The sequence below is a fragment of the Lactuca saligna genome, chromosome 8, assembly GCF_052625555.1.
Source record: "Lactuca saligna cultivar CGN05327 chromosome 8, ASM5262555v1, whole genome shotgun sequence".
Taxonomy (NCBI): Eukaryota; Viridiplantae; Streptophyta; class Magnoliopsida; order Asterales; family Asteraceae; genus Lactuca; species Lactuca saligna.
The window spans coordinates 145,207,863-145,230,104 of NC_136424.1; the positions used below are offsets into that span (position 1 = coordinate 145,207,863).

At 36.2% G+C, this 22,242-nt stretch overlaps 1 protein-coding gene across 1 annotated transcript; it reads right to left on the reverse strand.

Annotated features, from left to right (window-relative positions):
• Positions 1–43: 43 nt before the first annotated feature.
• On the reverse strand, positions 44–7,989 carry LOC145010851 (HEAT/U-box domain-containing protein). Its single transcript, XM_078969399.1, has 16 exons — positions 7,737–7,989; positions 7,518–7,635; positions 7,223–7,285; positions 7,042–7,119; positions 6,851–6,942; positions 6,607–6,709; positions 6,325–6,477; positions 5,568–6,217; positions 5,052–5,442; positions 4,547–4,983; positions 3,736–4,456; positions 2,967–3,654; positions 1,852–2,882; positions 1,261–1,731; positions 518–748; positions 44–434 (listed from the first exon to the last, which is right to left on the reverse strand). Exons 1-16 carry the CDS (start codon positions 7,790–7,792, stop codon positions 207–209), a joined length of 5,511 nt encoding a protein of 1,836 aa, XP_078825525.1. The 5' UTR covers positions 7,793–7,989; the 3' UTR covers positions 44–206.
• Between the last annotated feature and the right edge of the window lie 14,253 nt (positions 7,990–22,242).

Consider the following 22,242-nt stretch of genomic DNA (forward strand, 5'->3'; position numbering starts at 1 on the left):
TGCTTCCAACCCATCGAATAGAAATGGTGAAATTTTTAGATGATGGAACCAAAAACACCATAATGGAAATTCATTTCAACAACTCAAATTCAAATTCAAAAATGTGAAACAAACAAGAAGTCCAAAAACCTAATTACAAAAGTAAGCTTTTGAAAAAACAAAACTCTCGTATAACTTATAAAAACTAATGAAAATTAATATAATGATCAAAATGGAGATTGGCACAATGGGCAATTAGATTTGTGAGAAGTGGAGAACCACTTGTACAAACAAGCAGAATGGAACTTATGCTTGCATGTCCTACAAGCAAGTCGAGGAAGACTATGATTTGCTGTATGAATCACACTGTAACATATTGGGCATTCTTCTACACCCTCAAACTCCTTATCAAAATTGCTTTTCCATATTCCAATTGCTTCTGCTAACGCTCCATTCTACACATACATTTATATAACAACAAAATTACTTATCTACCCTTACGAAAGTCGGAAAAAACTATGTGGGTGTAAGAACTTACTTGATTACGAACGAATGACATCATTGAAAGCAACCATTTCCTTTGTTTGACTTCACTGATTCCAAGGCTTCTTGTACATTCCACATCCACTGGTCTTAGTGAATAAGATGCGGGTAAACGGATCACCAAATCCATACCCGTTTCATCTTTTGTATATGTGGCAACGACCTCATTCACAGATTTGCTCACACTAACCGAAAAATTCTCATCACAAAGATTCGCTTTCTTGATCTGCAATAACAAAAACCATGATTCCAAAAAAACATATGTTACAAGCTTTCTTGGGCTATTTTTTACGATGAAATTGACAACGATGAGAAAAGGGTATTTACGACTTTTGCACAGACGAGAGATCGAGATCGAGATCCTGATCGAGTCCAAGTCCCACCATGTTCAACCTTTTTGTGTGGAACAAAAAATTGAAATTTGTCTTATTGACATCAGTCCTAGTCTCAGTCCAAATCCAATGCATGCCAACAACCTTGTTCTGTCGACAGAACAAATTGTATTGTGTTTGGCATGTGTTGGCATTGGACTGGGACTATAACAGATGTCAATGAGACAAATTTCAATTTTTTTGTTCCACACAAAAAGGTTGAACATGGTGGGACATGGACTCGCTCTTGATCTCGATCTCGATCTCTCGCCTGTGCAAAAGACATAAATACCCTTCTCGTTGTCGTAAATGTCATCGTAAAAAACAGCCCTAGAAAACTTTTTTCATATTAAAAAATTACACACACCTGAGACAATTCATTTGTAATAAGAGGAGGGCTACACCATGCTCTAGTGAAGGACTCTATAGCAGAAGAAGTAGTACGATCACGTATGTCATTAAACCATCCCCGAACATAAGCAGGAACTGTCGTTAACATCAATCCATATATCGCACCAGCAAAAGATGCCATTCCATCCGGGCCCACAGGCCAAAGCGACTCAACAGCAAAAAGCACCGAACTGTCTGTGATTGCCCGCGTGGCGGCGGCTGCCACCTCAGCAATACCTTCCGGAAGTTCCGAAAGTTTCTTCTTTATGTTCACAGTGCATAATTCTAGTGGTACGTGTTGGAATATGCAGTCCAATATCGTCGAATTTGATGAGTCTTGTATGTGTTGAATCAACTTCTCCCTTGTGCGAGATGATGATGATGATGTTGATGATGATGATGAGAGTAAATGTGATATTAATAATGACCATGCAAGAAAAACATTCACCTGTAAAGTTTTTTTACAATGTATTAGTACACTTCCTCACTCATCTCACACCCACCACTGTGCCAAAAAAAAAAAAAAAAAAAAAAAAAAAAAAAAAAAAAAACATTTTAATGGACTTACTCTTTCTGGGGCTACTAGATCCAAATAAAGAATCTCAGATGGTTTTTCAAGAAATCTTGAAACCTCGTCCCTCAACCGAGCTGTTAAACTCAAATCATGAGGATCTTTTTCGGTTTCATCTAAAGAACTCGATGAGTCTTCTATCATAAAAGCCGAGTCAGAAACCGGTTGACTCGAAAGAATAACATAAGCTGCATACTGCAAACAAGGAACCGGTTTTTCCGTAAATAAAATCGAATATAACGAGCTCACAGCTCCTTTACTTAGCCCCCAAATTTCAAAAGACTTAATAGCCCGATCCCTAGCAAGAACCGAAGAGTCGACCACACTCGAACCCACCAACTCCCAAAAGTGACCATCATCGAGTCGACTCGATGAAATGACTAAAGAGCCCTCGGAAGAATATGAACCGGCTATGGCTTCGGTTGCACCTGTTGAAAAGAACAACCGAAGAATACCTTCTAGAATCCGATCTTTAATAGCATCAAACTTCTCAGCTCTTAATGGATTCGAATCATTTTCATTTTCATTTTCGTTTTCGTTTTCTGTAGTTTGTTTCCTGATTAATCCACGAAACATTGAGAATGCGATAAGTGCGTTTGTTGCAAGTTTTAAAGGAATGGAATCGAAATCGGAAACTATACGCCGGAGGTTCTCGGGTACACCGGAATTGGAATTGGAAGTTCCGGTGATTATGTCGTTCACGGATTCAGCGATTTCCTCCATTGAGACAACAGAGGATTCAATCCACCATCTTGATTTATACAAAAGAAATTCCCAATCTTCTTCGTTGAATTCGGTCCAACAGTATCCGATTGTAACCACGGTTAGCTTTGATAACAACATTTGGACAACTGGAAGTTTGTTGACGGTGTTGTAAGTGGCGGAATGGAATCGCTGATTCCGAAGTAACTTGAGGAGAAGACTTCGTTCCATTTGGGTGATGTGTCTTTGTGGTTTAAAATCTTGCATTCCTTTTGTTGGTCTGATTGGGTAGCATGACATCACAAGATGAAACCAATCTTCCTTATCTGCAAAAAGTAGTAAACATTTTTAAGTCCTAAGGGCAAAAAAGGAAAATTGTAGGGGATGGATGATTCAGTTACTCAGTTTACCTTCTCCAGATTCCCATGTGTTCAAAGGTGGGAAAGAAAGAATTCTCTCGAGCCATCCTTTGATTATATCATTTATTTGGTTTCCTTTCAAAGGGTCATTTTCGTCATTTCCAGATTCATCATCTTGAGAACTCAATGGTCCAATAAGGACACTCATAACTACAGGAAGTATCTTTAAACAATCTAAGTTTATGTCTTCACCTACAAAAAGTCTATCCACAAGCAGATTAAAAAGTCCAAAAGCTTTCTCTTTTCCCCAAATATTACCCCCAAAAAGTGTATTTAGTATTGCCACAAGACTTCTCACAAACACTTCTTCAATACTCTCCAATTCATCATGTGGGGCCGGATAAATACCGAAAAAACTCAACTTTTTTATTGTTTTTTCAAGAGCACCATCAAGTAAAATTTGGACAATGGGGTCGAATAAGTTGTTAGTAAAACACGAATCTTGATTCTTTGTGTATTGAATCAATGAAGGCAAAAATGAGCTTAAAGCACTACCACTATCCCATTTCCATGTGCATAGCATCTCAGCTGCAAGCCAAGCACGTGGGTAATGAGGATGATGTGTCGCCACGTCATTGGACGATGACATGGACAATTCAAAACCTGCAATAACTCGCGAAATACCGAGTTTGGATATAAGCTTGTCGACAAAACTGGCCATTTGGTGACACTCGGATGCCTGCAAAATTAATAAATAGTTTTTTCTTATTTCTTATTTAACATCGATTCTAAACAGAGGGTAAAATGGTCATTTACTCACATTGGAAGAAACAATATCGACTTTCAAAGCACCGGATCTTTGTCCATTTTTAATATCAGGAACGATCCACAAAGGCCAAGAATCATCCTTCTTCAAAAGCTCATCTAACAACATTTGTTCCTCAATTTGCCCTTCACAAAGACTATCCAAAACCTCTAAAACAAAAAGGCATCCAAGAGACGTGACTTTATCAACATCTAACTTTTCTTCATTAACTACACCCCACCGTATCACCTGCACCAGCATACCACCTAATACCCTCTGACAATCTAAGCTCAAAGTCTTAAAATAAGTATTCATCTCACAACGATAATCATGCACAGATTTACAAAAACCGATTCGATCCACGACTTTAGCGTATGCCACGTCATCAACTCCGTCATAGAACAATGCTGACATGGCATGCTCCCAATCGATGACAAATAACACAGCCAAAATAGATGGAAGTAAGTGTGGATTTTGGGTAAGAGATTTTAATCTGAAAAACGTGCCTTTGAGAACTTCCAATGAAAAAGTGGCTATTTCAAGTACACTTTCATGTTCATTGATTGTTACATGTTTTTCAACATTTAGCAATGAATTGGCGTTTCTGACCCAAGTGAAGTTGGAAGTCTGAATGAAAGTTTGTAACTTTTGGAAGATTTCTTCAAAAATCAAGATTGATGTGTTCTTACTTAATAAGATGATTTGATCCTCTTCTGTTATGCCTCCAAGAACAGCACTAAGATATAACCAAATATGAAAAAAGGGGAGTTAGGGAAGTTGAAAGAGTAAAATAATGTCATAGATGCAAAAAGACATAATTACCCACCGGATATATCGCGCGTTGGAAGATCCAAAGGGGGGAGAAGAATGAGTAATCAAAAGAGCAGTAGAATCAAGAAGCTCATGATGCCAGTTTTTGGGATCCACTTTCCTCTTTATAATTTCTTCTCTTGTTTTCTCCATGAGAAGTGTCAATACCAAAGTATGATCGGAATCATGGATTCCAGTGGCATGTAAAACTATACAATCCCATTGCTCAGAGAAACACTCATCATCTAGTAATGCAAGCAAAAGATCCAATCTAGCCAAAATGGAGGAGCTATTTGTTTGCAAACACCAAGGGACAAAAATGTCCTTATAATATTGCAAAAACTGCTTCAAGTTCATATCTTTGTTTTGTTCTTGCACAATTTCTTGAACAACCTTACGTGGTCCAAATGTTGAAACAGCAACCACCATAAATTTCACAGCATTTGAAGAATCCTAAAATCATTACCAAGAAATTAATTATATGATAATTCATTATAGTTGATGAAATAATATCAACTTACAATGGTTTGGATTAGCTTGAAAGATTTGGGCAACATGGGGCCCACTAGATACGATAAGGGCCATGAGTCATCTTTTTGCACAGCATGTTTGTCAACTAACAACAAAAATCTGATGATTTTCTCTATGTTTTCACTGTTTTCGGTTTGTTGAAATGCATTTAGACAATTCTCTTCAAATGTTGAGCAAAAGGATGATAAAAGATTGGGATTTAGAGAAAATAAGCTGGAAAGGATCTCAGTTATGCATTTTCCAAATTCTTGGATGTGGTCAATGTTGGTCAACTGCCTGGAGACTGGAACCATGAGGTAGTCATGCCATAATAACTTTAGTAACACTTCATCCACAAGGGTATGCTGAAATTGATGGATTTCTTCTAATCCTTCACAATATCTGATACAAACAAAGTGAGTTAATACTTAATAGCAACTTCCAAAAACTCTTTAATGTCATATTCTAGAGTTAAAAGGGTAGTTTTTTAACACTTCAATTTTTGAAAATTCAAGAAAACAACTCACCTTTCAGCATTTTGTAATGCCCAGAGAAAACATTCACAGTATGACTTGAAAAAAGCCAATTGATCAGCATTTGATGACTCTGAATGACCTTTTCCCCCCCAAAAACTCTGAAAAAATTCTAAAAAAAACCTATCCTTTGTTATCGCCTTATCAGGCACACAATCCAAAAACAAAACTAAAGCTGGGTAGGACACTTGTCGCGATCCAAAGCAACCATTTCTTAAAAAGCTCCAAAACCGATTAAGCACAATTTTCTGAACACTCAAAGTATTCCAACTCTCAGGGAACCTTCTAGAAAAAAGTAGTATTGCTTCCCACATTGAAGAATGACATGTGGGATCCTTTTCTTGAAATGCACCAAGTATTGAAGGTGATAGAGTTTTTATATTTGCTTCATTTAGAGCATGAGGAATGTTTTTGATATAACTTCTGATAAGTGAGTATGCAGCTGATCGGATAGCAGGGCTTGAGGATTTAAGAAACTCCATGAAACATTTATGAACTGAAATTAACTTTTCAGCATGAGATATTGCAGTTGATCTTGCTTTGAGGGCGTGTTTTAGTTCAGAATTCGAGTTTTCTGAAGCGTGTTTTTCGTTTGTGAGAATATCAAGGAGTGTAGCCAATGATAGTAATGATGATGAAATAACCTGTATTCAATGGACAATATGTGGTCAACTAATAACTATAAACACAGTTCTTAAGCTTAGGGGTATATTTGGTACTTTGGTTATGACTTATGAGTTATGATACATACCTGTTGATGCATCTCTTGTAGCTCATCCAAAGCAACTGCTTTATCAGACATACTTTGTGGAGTGAGCTTCAAATTCTCTTCCAAATACATAAACACATCATCTGTACATAACATTAGAGCATCCAATCTTTTCTCTTGTACAGGAAATGCAGCCTGTTTTGGAGTAAAGAGTAAGCTTTAAAGAAGTGGAAACAAAAAAACAGAGCAAGAGGCATATCTATTTAAGTTAATTTTAAAGGTTTTGACTTTTGACATGAAGGTGCTACTTTTTGCATATGTAACCTGGAATGATCTTTTTGCAGCTTGTGAAACTTCATGAACTGCATCAAACTGAGAAAACCACCAAGGGCCCATCAAAGACTTCAAATGTGGAGCCAATTCTCTCCTGAAATTGTTACAATGAAGAAAGAAATCCACCAATAAGTAACAAAATAACAAAAAACAAAAATGGTGAATATAAGTTATAACTAAAACATGTTAATGTGTACATATTCATTATTCTAATGAACATAAAGTAAGCTCGAACCCAACAGTGCTGACAAGATTAGCCATAGTCTCATGAGTAGCTCTGCGAACCTCCCTGTTGTAGTCCAACAACAGCTTCTTGTATTCAAATGCCTAAACCACAAAACACATGTGTCAAATCAAAAAACAAATTAAAACTTCATCAGCTAAAGGTAACATGATATTAATGAGTAATGGCCAGATTTAACATACCCATTGAGGAATAATTGGTGATACATCCTTTGCGGATTTTTGCTTAAGCAGTGTAGACAAAGTTGTCAAAGCCTTCAGCTGTAGAACCATGAAATGGGGTATCACAAAAAGAAAGTCAATATTTGTAACAAGTAACAGAATGAATTAGTGAACAAATTATCCATAGATCATGGTGTGTTACCTTTGTGGTTGGATCTTTTCTGGCAAGTCTCTTCAGATGTTGTGCCAATTCAGCATCTATGTCCTACATAACAGTTAACAGTTCACAAATCATTATGTATGTTGTTAATCCAATTGACATCCATAGTTAAGCTGTCGATTATTGCTTAGGTCTTTTCTGGGACAAATCAATGTTACTGAATTCCATATCTCACAGCTGCAGTTGACTTCATATTCATTTGTATCTAAAATTTTGAACTTCTGAAACTTAAATACTGGTGTACATCGTAAAAAGGAGGAAAAGGAACTTGAAATACCAAGAAAGGAGAATCAGTGTCTTGGGTTATCGGTGTAGAAGTATCAATTCGTGAACTTCCGACATAACCCCCAAATCCAACAGCTGTAGCACCTGATGGTAGCAGCGAAGCTGCTAAACTGCAATCAATCGATTTCAAAATCATTAATTTCAAACAAAATTAAATAAAACGTGTGTGCGTATCTTCTTGTGACGGAAAGAGAGTCGAGTTTCTAATTGCCTGCTGCTGGAAGGACGAGCTTTGCTTCTTGCTGCCTCTCCCTTCTGTCTACCCATCTTCTTATGACGAACGAACCTGGATTCCCTTTTCTGTTGGGAGCTTATATATTAATGGCGGAACTTGATGGCCAAAACGATGTGATGAGATTATTAGACTGACAGAATTGGGGGAGAAAAACAGAGACGATCGAAGCCAAGCGAAGCAAAGCAAGGCAAGCAGGAAACGAATCGGTCCTAGTTCTGTACGGTATGACCCATCATTAGCTAGGGCTAAGAGCATCAATAGTTTTTTCAATGGAACAAAAAAAATTAATTTGAAAAAAAAAAAAAAAAAAAAAAACTATATAAAAAATATTTTATTTAATTTGTTTGTTAATTAACAAGTTTTATTTCATAAACTTTTTCAATGATTATAGACAAAAATACAAAAATATCCCTGTGGTATGCATTTTTTTGGGGTTTTTATCTAAACTCCGACTTTTTTGGATTGACAGTCCTTTTGAGTTACTTTATTTGTGGTTTTGGTCCCTCGTAAAATTAAAAAGATAAAAATGCCCTTCTGATACATTTTCTATGCTTTTTTCTATTTAATATAAAGTTTTATTAAAAAAATTATGGGACCCACCTATCTCCCCCCCCCCCTCTCTATTTCTCTCTCTCTCCCTCTCTCTCTCTCTCACCATTTGAAGAAAGAAAGCACCGGTGATTGTAACACCGGTCTAGGCTGCTCACCACCACGACTGCCGCCATAGACCACCACAACCCCACCGAAAACCATCCTCGTCTGTCTTGGTCGAGCCCCACCACCATTCCTTACTGTTTTTGTCGAGCAAGCTGCCAGGCACCACCCTACACCACCATGTTCTTCCCCTTTCTTGCTACTGATCGGAGGAAACAACCACCACCATCTTAACCCACTTTATTTTTCGAACACCTCCCCATGTTGTGACCCACCACCAGCAAACACCCTTCCCAAATACCTCCGGACCATAACCTTGCTCCTCCCAGTCCTCTCTCTCGTCGAGCTCTTCTGAAACGAAAGGAAACAAAGGTAGTGAAGCTGCCACCACAACTCTGTCACCAACCACCGTTGGTAAAACCTACTGCAACACCTACCACCGTTGTGACTATTGGCAAAACCCACCAAACGCCTCCATCTTGTCGTAACCCACCACCACCAAACGCCATCGTCGTTTCTGCTTCGTCTTGGTCCCTCGTCGAGCATCCACCAACAGAAATTAAGCAGCAAGGCTGCCCACAGCCACCAACTACAGCCACCTATTGTTGCCCTTCCACCGTCGGATCAGGTAGAAGAAGAAGAGAAGGTCGGGTTAGGATCGTTTCTTCTCATCCTGACGCATACTAAGTCGGAGGAGGAGCGGTCATCATCTGAAATCTTCGACCTTCCTTTTGATGCGTTGTTGAATGAAATCAATGGTGGGAGTATCTAGCAGAGTCATTGAAGGCTAACAAGTGGCGACTGCTTGTATACGTCGAGTGTGTGTATGTATATGTGTGTATCGTGGATTGTGTGTAGATTCTTTATGGTGATCTGGGGGAGGACGGAGAGAGAGAGAGAGAGAGAGAGGGGGGGAGAGGGAAAGAGTGTGTGTGTGTGTGTGAGAGAGAGAGAGAGAGGGAGTGGTAGGGAGGTGGGCCCAGTTTTATATTTAATAATAATAATAATTTTAAAAAGTGAAAGAAAATTGAAAATTAAATTCATTAAGGGTATGATAGTCTTTTTAGTTTAGACAGGGACCAAAACTGCATGTAAACTAGCTCAAAAGGACCACCAATCCAAAAAAAGTCGAGGTTCCGACTAAAACCCCAAAAAAAATGCATACCACAGGGACCATTTTTGCAATTTTGTCATGATTATATGTGTCGAATACTTTTTCAATAAATGGTACCTAAACAATATATTCAAACTTTTACAAGGCTATCCGGAGAAGGATAGCCGTTATTGTATAGGTTGTGTGCATTTTCGACGTGAACAATAACCATAGATCTAAATTTAGCTTAAAATACACCCAATGGCTTGCATGGCTCAAATGGAAAGATAAAAACTACACTCTTGGGTGGTGTTTGTTTTTTTGAAAAAACTCTTTTTGAGCACTTATGTCTACGGGATGACTAAAAGTGCTAATGTCCAAAAGTTGAACATTGAATGATTTTAGAACCTCCCTAGGAGAGGGGACGGTTCTAGAGAGATTTATAGGGGTTTTCTAAAGCTTCTATGAAGCTTAGGGTTGCTTGGGGAAAGAAAAGGGTTAGGGTTATCCATAAGGAAACCTGTCTTTTATGCACCTCTTTAAGCCCTATAAATACCCATACCTTGTGATTTTTGGATTTGAGTTCTCCTTAGAGATCCAAAAAGTTGAAATGCATACCTCCTTCCCTCTCTCTTCAATAAGTCTCCAACTGCTAGGGTTTGGGTGTGAGCTATCAGAGGCACGATATTTCTAATGATAGCTTTCTGAAGTTCTACAAAGAAGGAATTCAAATTTATTTACAATAATAAACTAAAAGGTATGTTTTCTAATAACTTTTCTCCAATTTCAAAAATAGCAATCTACTTTAGGGTTCTTAAATTCAAATTGTTGTTTACATATCATAGTGAGAGCATAGATCATTTAGGGTGTATGCGAATTTAGAATTTTATGTTTTTCACCACAAATATGTTTTTTTGTCTATAAAAACCATAAATGGTATCATAGCGTATGTTCTTTGTGATCTTACACAAAGTTGAATAAGATAAAAAAACCCTTTTGATGGTTTTCGATTTGGGCAAGGGTTTTAGAAACCCTAGCCCCTTTCTTTGATTTTTGAAATTGATAGGGTTTTGGTAGGGTTTCCTTGTTTTTGATAACTATTAATTTTAAATGCCTTGAAATTGGATTATTATTAATTTGGTAAATCCCAAACCCTAATTTCGAAATTAGAGGGTATTACATTGGGATTAAAATTTATTTATTTAATTCATTAATAGTAAATAAATTGTTTAATCCTTATTGGTTTGATTTAAATCGAATTAATTTTATTAAATTGTAAATTTGTAAATTAAACCTAGTATTTTTGAAAAAAAAAAGTTTTAAAAATTACACCTTATATATAATACTAAAAGTTAATTACTATATGTATAAGACTAAGTCAGTCGGATCTCTAGTATGTCTCATTTACGAAGCCGAACTATAAGGGGGTATAAAGAAATTTCCTTGTTTGGTGGAGGGTCGTTAGCAGAACGGATCTGAAAGGACATTAACTTCATTAAATGTATAATGTTATTAAAGTAACCAAAACAATTTTTATAAAATCTCGGTCTTAATTACTTTTTAAAAAATGTGAAAAGTATGCTAATCCATAAAATTACATATTATACTTAATAATAGTTAGTGGATCACGTGTGGTTAACAGGCACACTAACAGTGACTATAAATATTAATAATGGGCATCTCAAATTTATCATTGATTAATGGAGCGCGTGTGGTTAACCGGGACATTAATATGAGATGAAAAATGACATCGAGAATGCCAAACTTATTTGTATGATTATTCACATCTAGTTTGTGATTATCAGTATCCCAGTCACAAATAGTATAGCGTAATCTGAGATTAAACATGTCATTAATAGATTCAAGGAATCTCAAAAGATCTAGTAGTTTCATAGTTCGAAATTGGTAAATTGTTTTTACCTACCTTTATAAATCCACAATAAGATTACTACATCCCTCTTCTTAGTTGTGAATTGTTATTTGTAACATCTGCATATTCAGGCTAGTCAATTTAGAGACAATAAGCGTCAAAAATGAATTTTTGATAAAAGATTATTTAGAATGAATAATCTTAATCAGGTTATAGTATATGTCACAATGGTTTCGTACATATAAAGAATGTTGAAATCCGAGTTATAACGAAGAAGTTATAACCCGTTGATGTTTTACGGCTAAACCGACACGACACCACGTAACGTAAAAAGTGAATTTTTGATAAATTACTTTTTAGCCTTAGTGATCTAAATGAAATCCGTAGTATGTGTTAAACCAAGAACGTACATAAAAAGAACATTTAAATCTGATTTCGTATGAGGAAGTTATGATCTTTCTAAGATTTAGCCTAACAGTGCACAACCCGGAAATCGAATTTTAGATCAATCGATTTTTAACCGACACAACCTAAATGATAATTGAAGATCTCATTAATAGGAGTTCAGCGATAAAAAGATAGTAGTAAACGGAGTCTGTATGTAGAAGTTATGAATTTTATACGGTTGTTAACAGTGTAATCTTCTCATACTGTTAAACTTAAAATCGGTTGAGAATTAGTCGATGGGGTCAAAAGAGAAGTTGTAGATCCTATCGCTACCTATGCGTGGATATAAATAATGTCAAAACGGAGCCCGTATGAAAAAGTTACGGATATTAGAAGATAATTAGTTTTTGGAATAACCAGGAGGCGACACATGGAGCGATCTGAGCCACAACTTTCTCACCACGGCTTGCCACCAAATGGTGACACATGGCCACGAATGCCCCGCTTTCACAAACTCCCTGCATTCGTCTCTTGAACGCCCCATGTTCGCACCAAATTCAACCTATAAATAGAGGCGTAAATCTCTCATTTCCTTCACACCTCTCCACTTCTCTTATCTCAATTACTCCCAAACCTTCTAAGTTTTTCTCTAGCACCTCCTATGTGTTAGAAGCGAGTCCCGGAGCGCCAGAAGGCTCTGAGAAGAAGAGATTTTCGACTTGGAAGTTCTGCCCCCGGAGCCCAGTTTCTAGCCAAACCTCTCGGTAAGTGAGTTATGTTTACTCTACTTTAAGTATAGCTAACGTTTAAATTTATTATCGTTATTATGAACTTATAAACTATATATATATATATATATATATATATATATATATATATATATATATATATATATATATATATATATAAAGTGTTATTATAATATCTTTTAACTACTCATGGTACGGGGAATCTGGTTTGAAGGGTCATATAGGGTTGTTGGAATATTTCACTAGTGTAAATGAATGTAAGGTCTGTTTATGCTTTTGTTTCTGTATTGACGATGATATCCCAAAGTTGTAACATAAACATAATACATTTCTTCGGAAATGCTTTGATAATATATTTATCATGTTTTTCTTCTTTAAAATGAATACTATGATTTTCAAATAAGCATAAAAAAATTTTTAAAATGACCGTGAATTTGGGGATGTCACATTATTTTGAATCCTAGCCATAATTGTTTATGATGGGTTAAATACTAAGGATAATTGTCATCTAACTAAAACTATTCTTTTTCTCTATAGATGTCTACTCGTGGTGATGCTTTTGTTCCATCATCGTCTACCCAACACTCGGGTTTTCCCCACTCTCTATCGTGTCTGAGGGAACCTTTGAAGGCACCAACAACAATAATTGGATGCAGAATATCAAGATGGCTCTTCAATTCGATGGCTAAGAGTATGTCCTTGAAGAAAAACTAGTTGAAATCGATGAAGCCAAAGCTACTCTGGAACAACTAGCCTCCTACATGAAACACTACGATGATGCAACTAAAGTTGCTTGCATCATGGTCGCTACGATGATCCTCGGATTGCAAAGGTTCTATGAGGACTACTGGCCACATGATATGAACAATAACCTTGTGAAAAAGTACCACATCAACCCAACTCCATAACTTGCTATAGATTGCTGAGTCGGGAAAGAATCAAGTCCCCACTACTACTTCTAATGCTCCCGTTCTTGCCATTGGGTAGAGAAAAGGGAAGAACAGAAAGGTTGCCCCTAAAGCTAACAGGAAGAACAAGGCCCATGCAGGGTCATCTAGAAATGGCCCACATGTGAGGCCCAACTCAGATATTATAGTTGTTTGTGACCCCAAAGAGGTCACTTGTTACTATTGCAACGACAAGGGCCATTAGAAGAGGAGTTTCCCTAAGTACCTATAAGGCGTCAAGGATGGCAAGGTGAAGCCATCGTCATTAGGTATATTGATGTGTGCTTATAATTACCTACTAGTTTTAAATTTATTACCTAACAAACTTAACTAGCTAGAATGCACCTAGGCAATGTACCGAGTCGAATTATAGAATAATTTAGGTAATTCAGGTGTCGATCACAAGGAATGATATTTAATTCATAAAAAACTACTAAAAGCTAAACTAATAAAAACAAGCAATAATTTAAAAGGGTTTTTATCTAATTTTTTTCAAGTTCAAACAAACCTAATCACTCAACTAATATGGTTGTTATCAATATATCCAAAACACTTTCGTTTAGTTTCGAATCCACCTTTTCTATGGTTAGTTATTATCTATGGATTAATTAAGTTGGTTACCAATTATTATGTAATTAGCGATGTGGTCCAATCTACTAGTATTTTCACAAATTCATGCACTACTTTGTAAGGTCCTACACAAGCAAACACAAAATTAGTTATTAATTATAATTGGTCTATGCAAGATTTTCTAAACACAATTATAGTCATAAGTATGTTCTCCAACACAACTAAATTGTTACTTTTATCACTTAACTAAGATGTGGTCAATCCTAGCTCTAGCAACTTAATGGTCACTAAATCACTATGTAAACAAGTTCATGTAATTTAATGGCCACTAAGCTACACTTAACTTGAATTACAACAACAAAGAGAAATACTTTAACATGCTAGGTAAGTTAATCAAACACAAACTAGAAACCTACTTTTAAAAATCCATAAACTAATACACTAAACCATAGTAATTAAGGTTTCATCTAACTAAATGAAAGTCTACTAAATTTAGCTACTCATGGCAGTAATTAAACATAAAAACTCAATAGGAATAAAACTAAACATGATCAAAACGAATGAATTGATGATGTTTTCTTCTAGATCTCTTCAAATCTTGAGCTCCAATCGTTTCCTCCTCTTCTAGGGGTTTTCCAGAGGGTTTTTGTCATAATACTTCTCCAAAAAGTGACCTCCAAGTCTCTCAATTCGACCCTATGTGCGGATATATATATATATATATATATATATATATATATATATATATATATATATATATATATACTTATCTAAAATCTTGCCACCATGTCATTGTCCTCGTGTTTATCCTGTATTCTCCAAGCCAACTTCAAGAATCACAAAGATTCCATTCACCGTGTCGATGTGGGATCGCCACGATGTGGTGGTTGGAAATCCGACTTATCTCAAAACACAAAAGTCATCGAAAATTGTGTCTAGTTTTCAGATCATTTTGAATCGTCTTAATCGGATTTACGAATCATGAGATATGGTCAAAATACGGACGAGGGGTCAAGGTGTCCAGCAACATCCTTCTTGTGTTTTCTTCTTGCCTAAGCTCACATTTTCCTTCTTCTAGCTTCCATATTGCTTCCGAGCATGTCTTTTATGCTACATAACAAATATTTAAACATAATAAGTATCTTTTGTTCTATAATAAACATAAACATATCTAAAAATATTAAGTTATGATGTAATATATATATATATATATATATACATATATATATATATATATATATATATATATATATATATATATATATATATGCATATATCATATATACACTATTCAAACTAATAGCTCACCATCTGCTCATTCTTGGGTCCTTGATATAGGATGTGGTTTTCACATTTGTTTTGATTTGCATGGGCTAAAACAAAGTGAGGAAGTGGTGCATAGGAGGATGAATCTAATCATGGGCAATAGGCGATCTTCTCCTGTTACCAAGATTGGAACTTATCATCTAATGCTTAGTTGTGATGTTAGTTTAGATTTGATAGATCGTTTCTATTTATTAGAAATGACACGAAACATTATTTCATTTCATGCATTGTTTAGATAAGGTTTTTAATACTCTTTTAATGATTTTAATGGTTCAATTATGGTTTATAAAATGGTGTTTTTATATTATAAGTTTATCTTGTACTAGTGTGTATGAAATAGTGACTTGTGTTGATAGCTTAGGAAATAGTGTATTTCACATTGATTCGTGTAATGGTTTAGACAGGGCATGATTTTGGCATTGTCATCTTGGGCACATTAATAAGAAATGCATCATGTAACTACAAACGGATGGAGTGCTGGAATCATTTGACCTAAGGCCAAATGATGAGTTTGAATCTTGTCTTTTAGGCAAGATGATGAAATCACATTTCACTGGATCTTGTGAAAAGAGGTGAGGGTTTGTTGGTATACGCAAAGATGTGTGTGGACCCTTCAGATCCACCACAAGAGATGCTAATCGGTTTTATGTAATATTTAAGGATGATTATAGTAGATATGATTATATTTACTTGATCAAACATAGATCAGAAGCCTTTGAAAAGTTTAAAGAGTTTAAACATGAAGTCGAGAATCAATTAGGTAGGAAGATAAAGATGTTTCGATCTGATAGAGGAGGAGAGTATCTTAGTATCGAGTTCCATGACAACTTCAAGGAATGTGGAATAGTTCCACAATTGACTCCTCCTAGAACACCATAACTTAATGGTGTGGTTGAGTGGCGTAATCATACCTTGTTGGACATGGTTCGTTCCATGATGACTCGAGCCACTCTTCTCATTTCTTTCTGGGGGTATGCCTTAGAGACAGTCGCCCATATCCTCAATCTTGTCCCTACTAAAAGGGTTGCCAAACCACCTCACACTATGTGGATAGAGAAAGTTCTCTCATTAGCACATATTAAAGTCTGGGATTGTGAAGTTTTCGTCAGATGAAAGACTCATGAAAAACTAGAAGCTAGAAGTGAGAAGTGTATTTTCATTGGCTACTCACAAAAGTCTTTTGGATATTTATTCTACAGGCCTAGTGAGAATGTGGTCTTTGTAGCACGAATAGGAGTCTTTCGTGAGAGAGATCTCATATGAAAAGAGGACAGTGAGAACACAAATGACCTTGAAGAGATTCAAGAGTCAACCAATGAAGGAACCTTAGAAGACACTAGCACTCAACTAGAGGAAGAAATTCCTATTGATCCAGTTGGCAATTCATACCTCTTCGCCGCTCTAGTAGATTTAGCTTGTCAGTTGAGTTCTATGGTTTCCATATAACTACAGATGGTGATACATTTATAAGTGATCGTAAACTAGTAAACTTGGAAGAACCAGCTAACTACATGGAAGAAATGGTTGGCCCTAAGGCTTCAAAGTGGGAGGAAGCAATGGACAACGAGATCAAGTCCATGTATGACAACCAAGTTTGGAATTTGGTTGATCAAGAAACTGGTCGAAAGGTAGTTGGTTGCAAATGGATCTTCAAGAAGAAGACCAACATGGATGGAAATGTACACACATTCAAAGCATGAATGGTTATGAATGGCTCTCCTTAAACCCCAGGGATTGACTATGATGAGACATTCTCACCAATAGCCAAGATAAAATCTATTAGGATAATGTTCGCCACAACTGATTTTCATGATTATGAAATTTGGAAAATGGATGTCAATACAACCTTCCTTAATAGGAAGTTGGATGAAGATGTTTACATGAGTCAGGCAGTAGGTTTTGTTGATGCAAAGTTTCCCAATAGAGTGTGTAAGCTTGAGAAATCCATCTATGGATTGAAACAAGCATCTGGCAGCTGGAATCTTTGCTTCCATGAGAAAATCAAGGAATTTGGTTTCACTATAAGTGAGGATGAGTCATGTGTGTATGTCAAAGCTAGTGGGAGTATAGTAACTTTTCTAGTATTGTATGTTGATGACATACTACTCATAGGAAACGACATTCCAACTTTGCAAGAAGTAAAATCTTGGCTTGGAAAGTGTTTCGCTATGAAGGATATAGGAGAGACAACCAATATTCTCGAGATAAGAATTTTGAGAGATAGAAAGAGAAGACTAATTGGACTTAGTCAAAGTACATACTTGGACAACATACTAAAACAGTTTAGTTTGGAAAATTCCAAGAAACTAGAGCTATCTATTCAGAGCAATGCCAAATTGAGTAAGACTCAAATGCCTAGTATGGATGATGTAACAACCCGAAATTCATATCCTTAATTGTAACCTTTTTCGCGACTCATTCCGATCATCCAATCGCCGTTTCCGATTTTGTTTCCGTTTCCGACCTTTTATTAAGTCGTTAATGTGAATTTTATTTTATGACTTAATAAGTGTCTTAATACCCTTAGAACTTATTCTAACATCTCATATTAATGATCGGAACATTTTTAGAACCAACCATATCGGGTTACGGCAAATTGGTCGGGTGCGACCAAAAGCCCCGTCTAACGCCGGTATCGGGTAGAATTCTACCATGTCCCGAACTTGGACACTATTTAAAGTGATTCAAGTCTCCATTTTGAAGCTTTTGCTCGATTTTACAACTATCACTCCAACCTCTCTCCTCAAACTAGATTTAAGGGTCAAAATCTCAAGTTTAAGGCTTCAAATCACCAAGGTACCTTCCCTAATTTGTTATGCAACATCTTTAGCCCTCAAATTCGAGTTCAAACCATGGGATAGGACCATTACCATGAGTTTATGGCCCTAGAACAGTCCTAGGCCGTAAACTCACATAAAAGGGATTTTTGGAGCAACAAAACCCTTCCAAACCTCAATTGGACCTTGTATATGGCTAGAGGACTTTGTGAAATGGAATTAGAATGCCTCAAACCAAGATTTGAAGCCTTGAATATGAGTTTACAGCCCTGGAAGGTGCCTAGGCCGTAAACACATATTTGAAGGGTTTTTAAGCCATTTAACCCTTCCAAAACACACACAAGACTTAGATATGGTTTTTAGAATATTGGAATTGGACTTAGAACACTTCAAACATAAATTTTGAGAGGTTTATATGAGTTTACGGCCAAGGCATGTGCTTGGGCCGTAAACTCCTCAAAAATGGGTATAAATTCATTTCTAATGTGTTAGAAAGCCATCCAACACCACCAAAAGCCTTGGAATAAATCATAGAACCAACCAAAAATAGTTTAAGGGCTTTAAACACATCAAAATCCCACATTTGAGAGTTTATGGCCATAGAACATGCCCCATGGCCGTAAACTCCTAAAAGGATGTCAAATGGTGCCCAAAATTGATTTCTAGGCTTGTTAGAATTTTTAGAATCACATGTGATTAATTTTGGGGCCTTAACAACACTTATTCTAAGAGATATGAGAGTTTATGGCCATAGAACCCATGCCTAGGCCGTAAACTCCCTTAAGTGTTGTATTTGATGATTTTAATTCAATCCAAGCCTTAGTTAAGATTATTCCAAACATTTCCAAGTGCCCATATCCATTTGTGAAGCCATTAAACACCATAAACCACCCCTCTATGAGTTTACGGCCGTAAACTCATGGGGAATGGGTGTTTAGGCCGTAAACATCATTAGGGAGTTTACTCTTGGGGAGTAAACTCAAATCCCAAGTCCCTCGCTTCAATTCCCGTCCGTAGATGTCACCTGGGTCACTCCAAACACCCGTTTTGAGGTGTTTTCATTCGTTGGAGTGTAACTTCATATCTAATTAGATTTTGTAAATCTAATTAGATATATTTGTATACCATTTCATTTTACATAGGAACCTCACGTGTTATCAGGCCTCGATTCGACGTTTAGCATCCGAAATCGACTCATATCCGCGTCCGGTGAGTTCATACCCCTACCCTTTTTCAATGGTTTTTCAATGTTTTCAGGGGGGAATACAAGAAAAAGTACAAGAATATCTTGTACTCAATCACATGATTTCAGTTAAATGGTTTCATAATTGTACATTTTAAGAATTGAAAACCTTTTAAACAAACTGTTTTAACTTGCAGAGTTGTTTGTTTTCAACCCGATTTTCAATTCTTATTATACACTGTTATATTTGTTGGATTAGTGTCTAAGTCCATAACTATTTTGGTATGTACTTGACCCGATGGTGCATGGTCCTTTTGGGTTGCCTTCACCAAAGCAACTTGATTGGAGAAATGAATAAAGAGAGAGAGGATAATATGATTTATTAATATGTTATAAGAATAATATATTAAAGGAGAAATCATATTTGTTTAATTAATATTGGTCAATAATTAATTAAGAATTAGTTTTGTGATCAAATGTAATTAATTAAACTAGAGGGGCTGAATTGTAATTATGTGATAGTTACAAAATAAGGTAAGGATTATCTTATATATATGGTGAACGAATTTGAGGTGTAAATCCCTTAGAATTCGAGTATGATAAGGATTCAAGGATTATCTTATTGGTTGCTTAATGGATAATCAACTAGATAAGGATAATGACTGAAACCCTATCTCTACACCTATATAAACACCCCTAGGGCCATGAATTCGTGTATTCCTTCCCAAGAGGTCCTAGATACGAATTCTAACCTCTCACTTCTCTCTTTATACCTTCTCCACTTGCTTATGGTGTTTGTGAGCCATTAGAGGAGTGACACTTGTGACTCTAAGCCTTCCAAAGTCAATACAAGGAATTGGGATTGTTATTACTACATAACAATCAAGGTATGTTCTTAAACCTAATTACATGTTAATATGATTACTTGCATGCTAGAATTAGGGTTTATAGTCTTGGATTCAAAGCATGTACAATAGAGAAACCTAGATCCAAGCATTAGGGTTTGTATGAGCACATAGGATGTCTTATGACCAAAAACCCAACAGTGGTATCAGAGCCTAGATTGGTTTCAATTGTATTGATGCATATTTGATCGAAATAAGCACTGAAAATCGATTTTTTGAGTTTCTGAATGTTTGACTTGCCGAGTCACTTGGTGAACTCGCCGAGTCAGCTGTACTCGACGAGTCCAGGTCCAGACTCGACGAGTCAAAGGGTCTGACAGCTCAGATTCGCGATTTTCTTCCTGTTTTGGTTTTGGATAATTACCATAAACTTGCCTTTGTGATAAAATCCGAATTTTTTCATTATTATGTGATTATCCTTACCAAAATAGAAGATAATTGTCAAAATTTAGATAATCACTTGTTTTATTAGATAAAGTTTGATTATTTGTAATTTAGATTTGAATTATCTTGTGAAATAGTTTCAATTTATCCCTTTAGGTTTTATAGTTTAAATTTGAACCCCAAAAGTTTTGTTGTTTTGAAATTTAAATAGTTAAAACCCTAATGTTTTGAAATGTTTCAAAACTTGCCCTCAAGTTTTGGAATTTAAAAGTTGATTAAAGGTTTAATTAGAAATGTTAAATTCTAAAACTCTAGTAATGTTTTGAAAAGTTCAAATCACACCCTTATGGTTTTATTAATTAATTAAGGAGTATAATTAAAAGAAGTTTAATAAATCCATAAAAGTTTAGGTTAACCTTTTAATTGAATTAAAAGTGTAATTGTTAAAGTTAACCATATAGTATTTTAAAAGTATAAAGTACACCCTATACTATATATAACATTAAAAGTCTAACATTATATATATGTATAAGTAAAAGTCAGTCTTACCGTTAGTAGGCCTCATTCACGAAGCTGGTCTATAAGGGGTGTTTAAGGAAATTGCCTATAAAATGGCGATTGAATGGGTATCCACTCTTACCCACCGCACTCTTGACTAGTGGAGGGTCGTTAGCCGAACAGGTAGGATAGGACGAAACCTTCCATTATAAGTATAATGAAATACAGAGTAACTAAATGTTTCGCAAATTCCCAATCTTAGTTACTTAGGCAAAAGTGAATTGATGCAATTCCATGAAATTACACTTTGTGCCCTTGCGAAGACGTTAGTGGAGCGTGTGTGGTTAACCGGCACACTAAATGGTTCTAAGCAAAGGTAGCAAAGGGTGACTCAATGTTTGTCATAGTTCGGTGGAGCGTGTGTGGTTTACCGGCACATCGAATAGGTGATTGTAACATGTGAGGGCACCATGTAGTTTGCATGGTTATTCACACCCGCTTTGTGATCCTCGGCATCCCAGTCACAAACTAGAGGGGCATATCGAGATTTAAACATGCCATTGAAATGTTCAATGAATCTCAAAGGATCTAGGATTTTTCATAGATTTAAAACTTAAATTTCTTTTTCGTTTCTCATGGTGAAAACTAGTGAATCGTCATTCACTTACCTTCAAATGTTCTGCGATTTGGGTTACGGCATCCCTCTCCCGAGTTGTAGGATATTGTGTTGGGTCCTAGCCTTGGAATTTCATTTGGGTGATTTACCAAGGACTCAATCAATCAACTAACTTGAATTCGTTTTTCTCCCGATGTCAAAGTTCGACAACTATGGTCTTCGCAAATTCCGTGGAACAAGCATTCCACATGAAGATGATATTCCACGATTTGATCGAGGAACAAGAAATCATGCTTCACTTCCTCCTCCTCCACCAATTATTCTCCCTAACCCACAAGATTGTAAAATTGAAAAGTTCAATATCACTCAAGCCCTTTTGGCAAGTAAACATAAAGAAGGAAAGTCGGTGTGTGCACACGTCCTAGGGATGAAGTCGCACATTGATAGACTAAGAATGATAGGATCCATTGTCGGTGAAGAGATGGTTGTTGATTGGGTTCTTCAATCACTTCCTAACTCATAT

Bases quoted from the DNA above. Each gene is read 5' to 3' on its own strand.
- LOC145010851 (XM_078969399.1), bottom strand. From the start codon at position 7,792: ATGGGTAGACAGAAGGGAGAGGCAGCAAGAAGCAAAGCTCGTCCTTCC. The intron at 7,286-7,517 runs GTATTTCAAGTT...ACTGTTATGTAG, and splicing joins ACACTGATTCTCCTTTCTTG to GACATAGATGCTGAATTGGC. The intron at 2,883-2,966 runs GTAAACTGAGTA...TACTTTTTGCAG, and splicing joins CACATGGGAATCTGGAGAAG to ATAAGGAAGATTGGTTTCAT.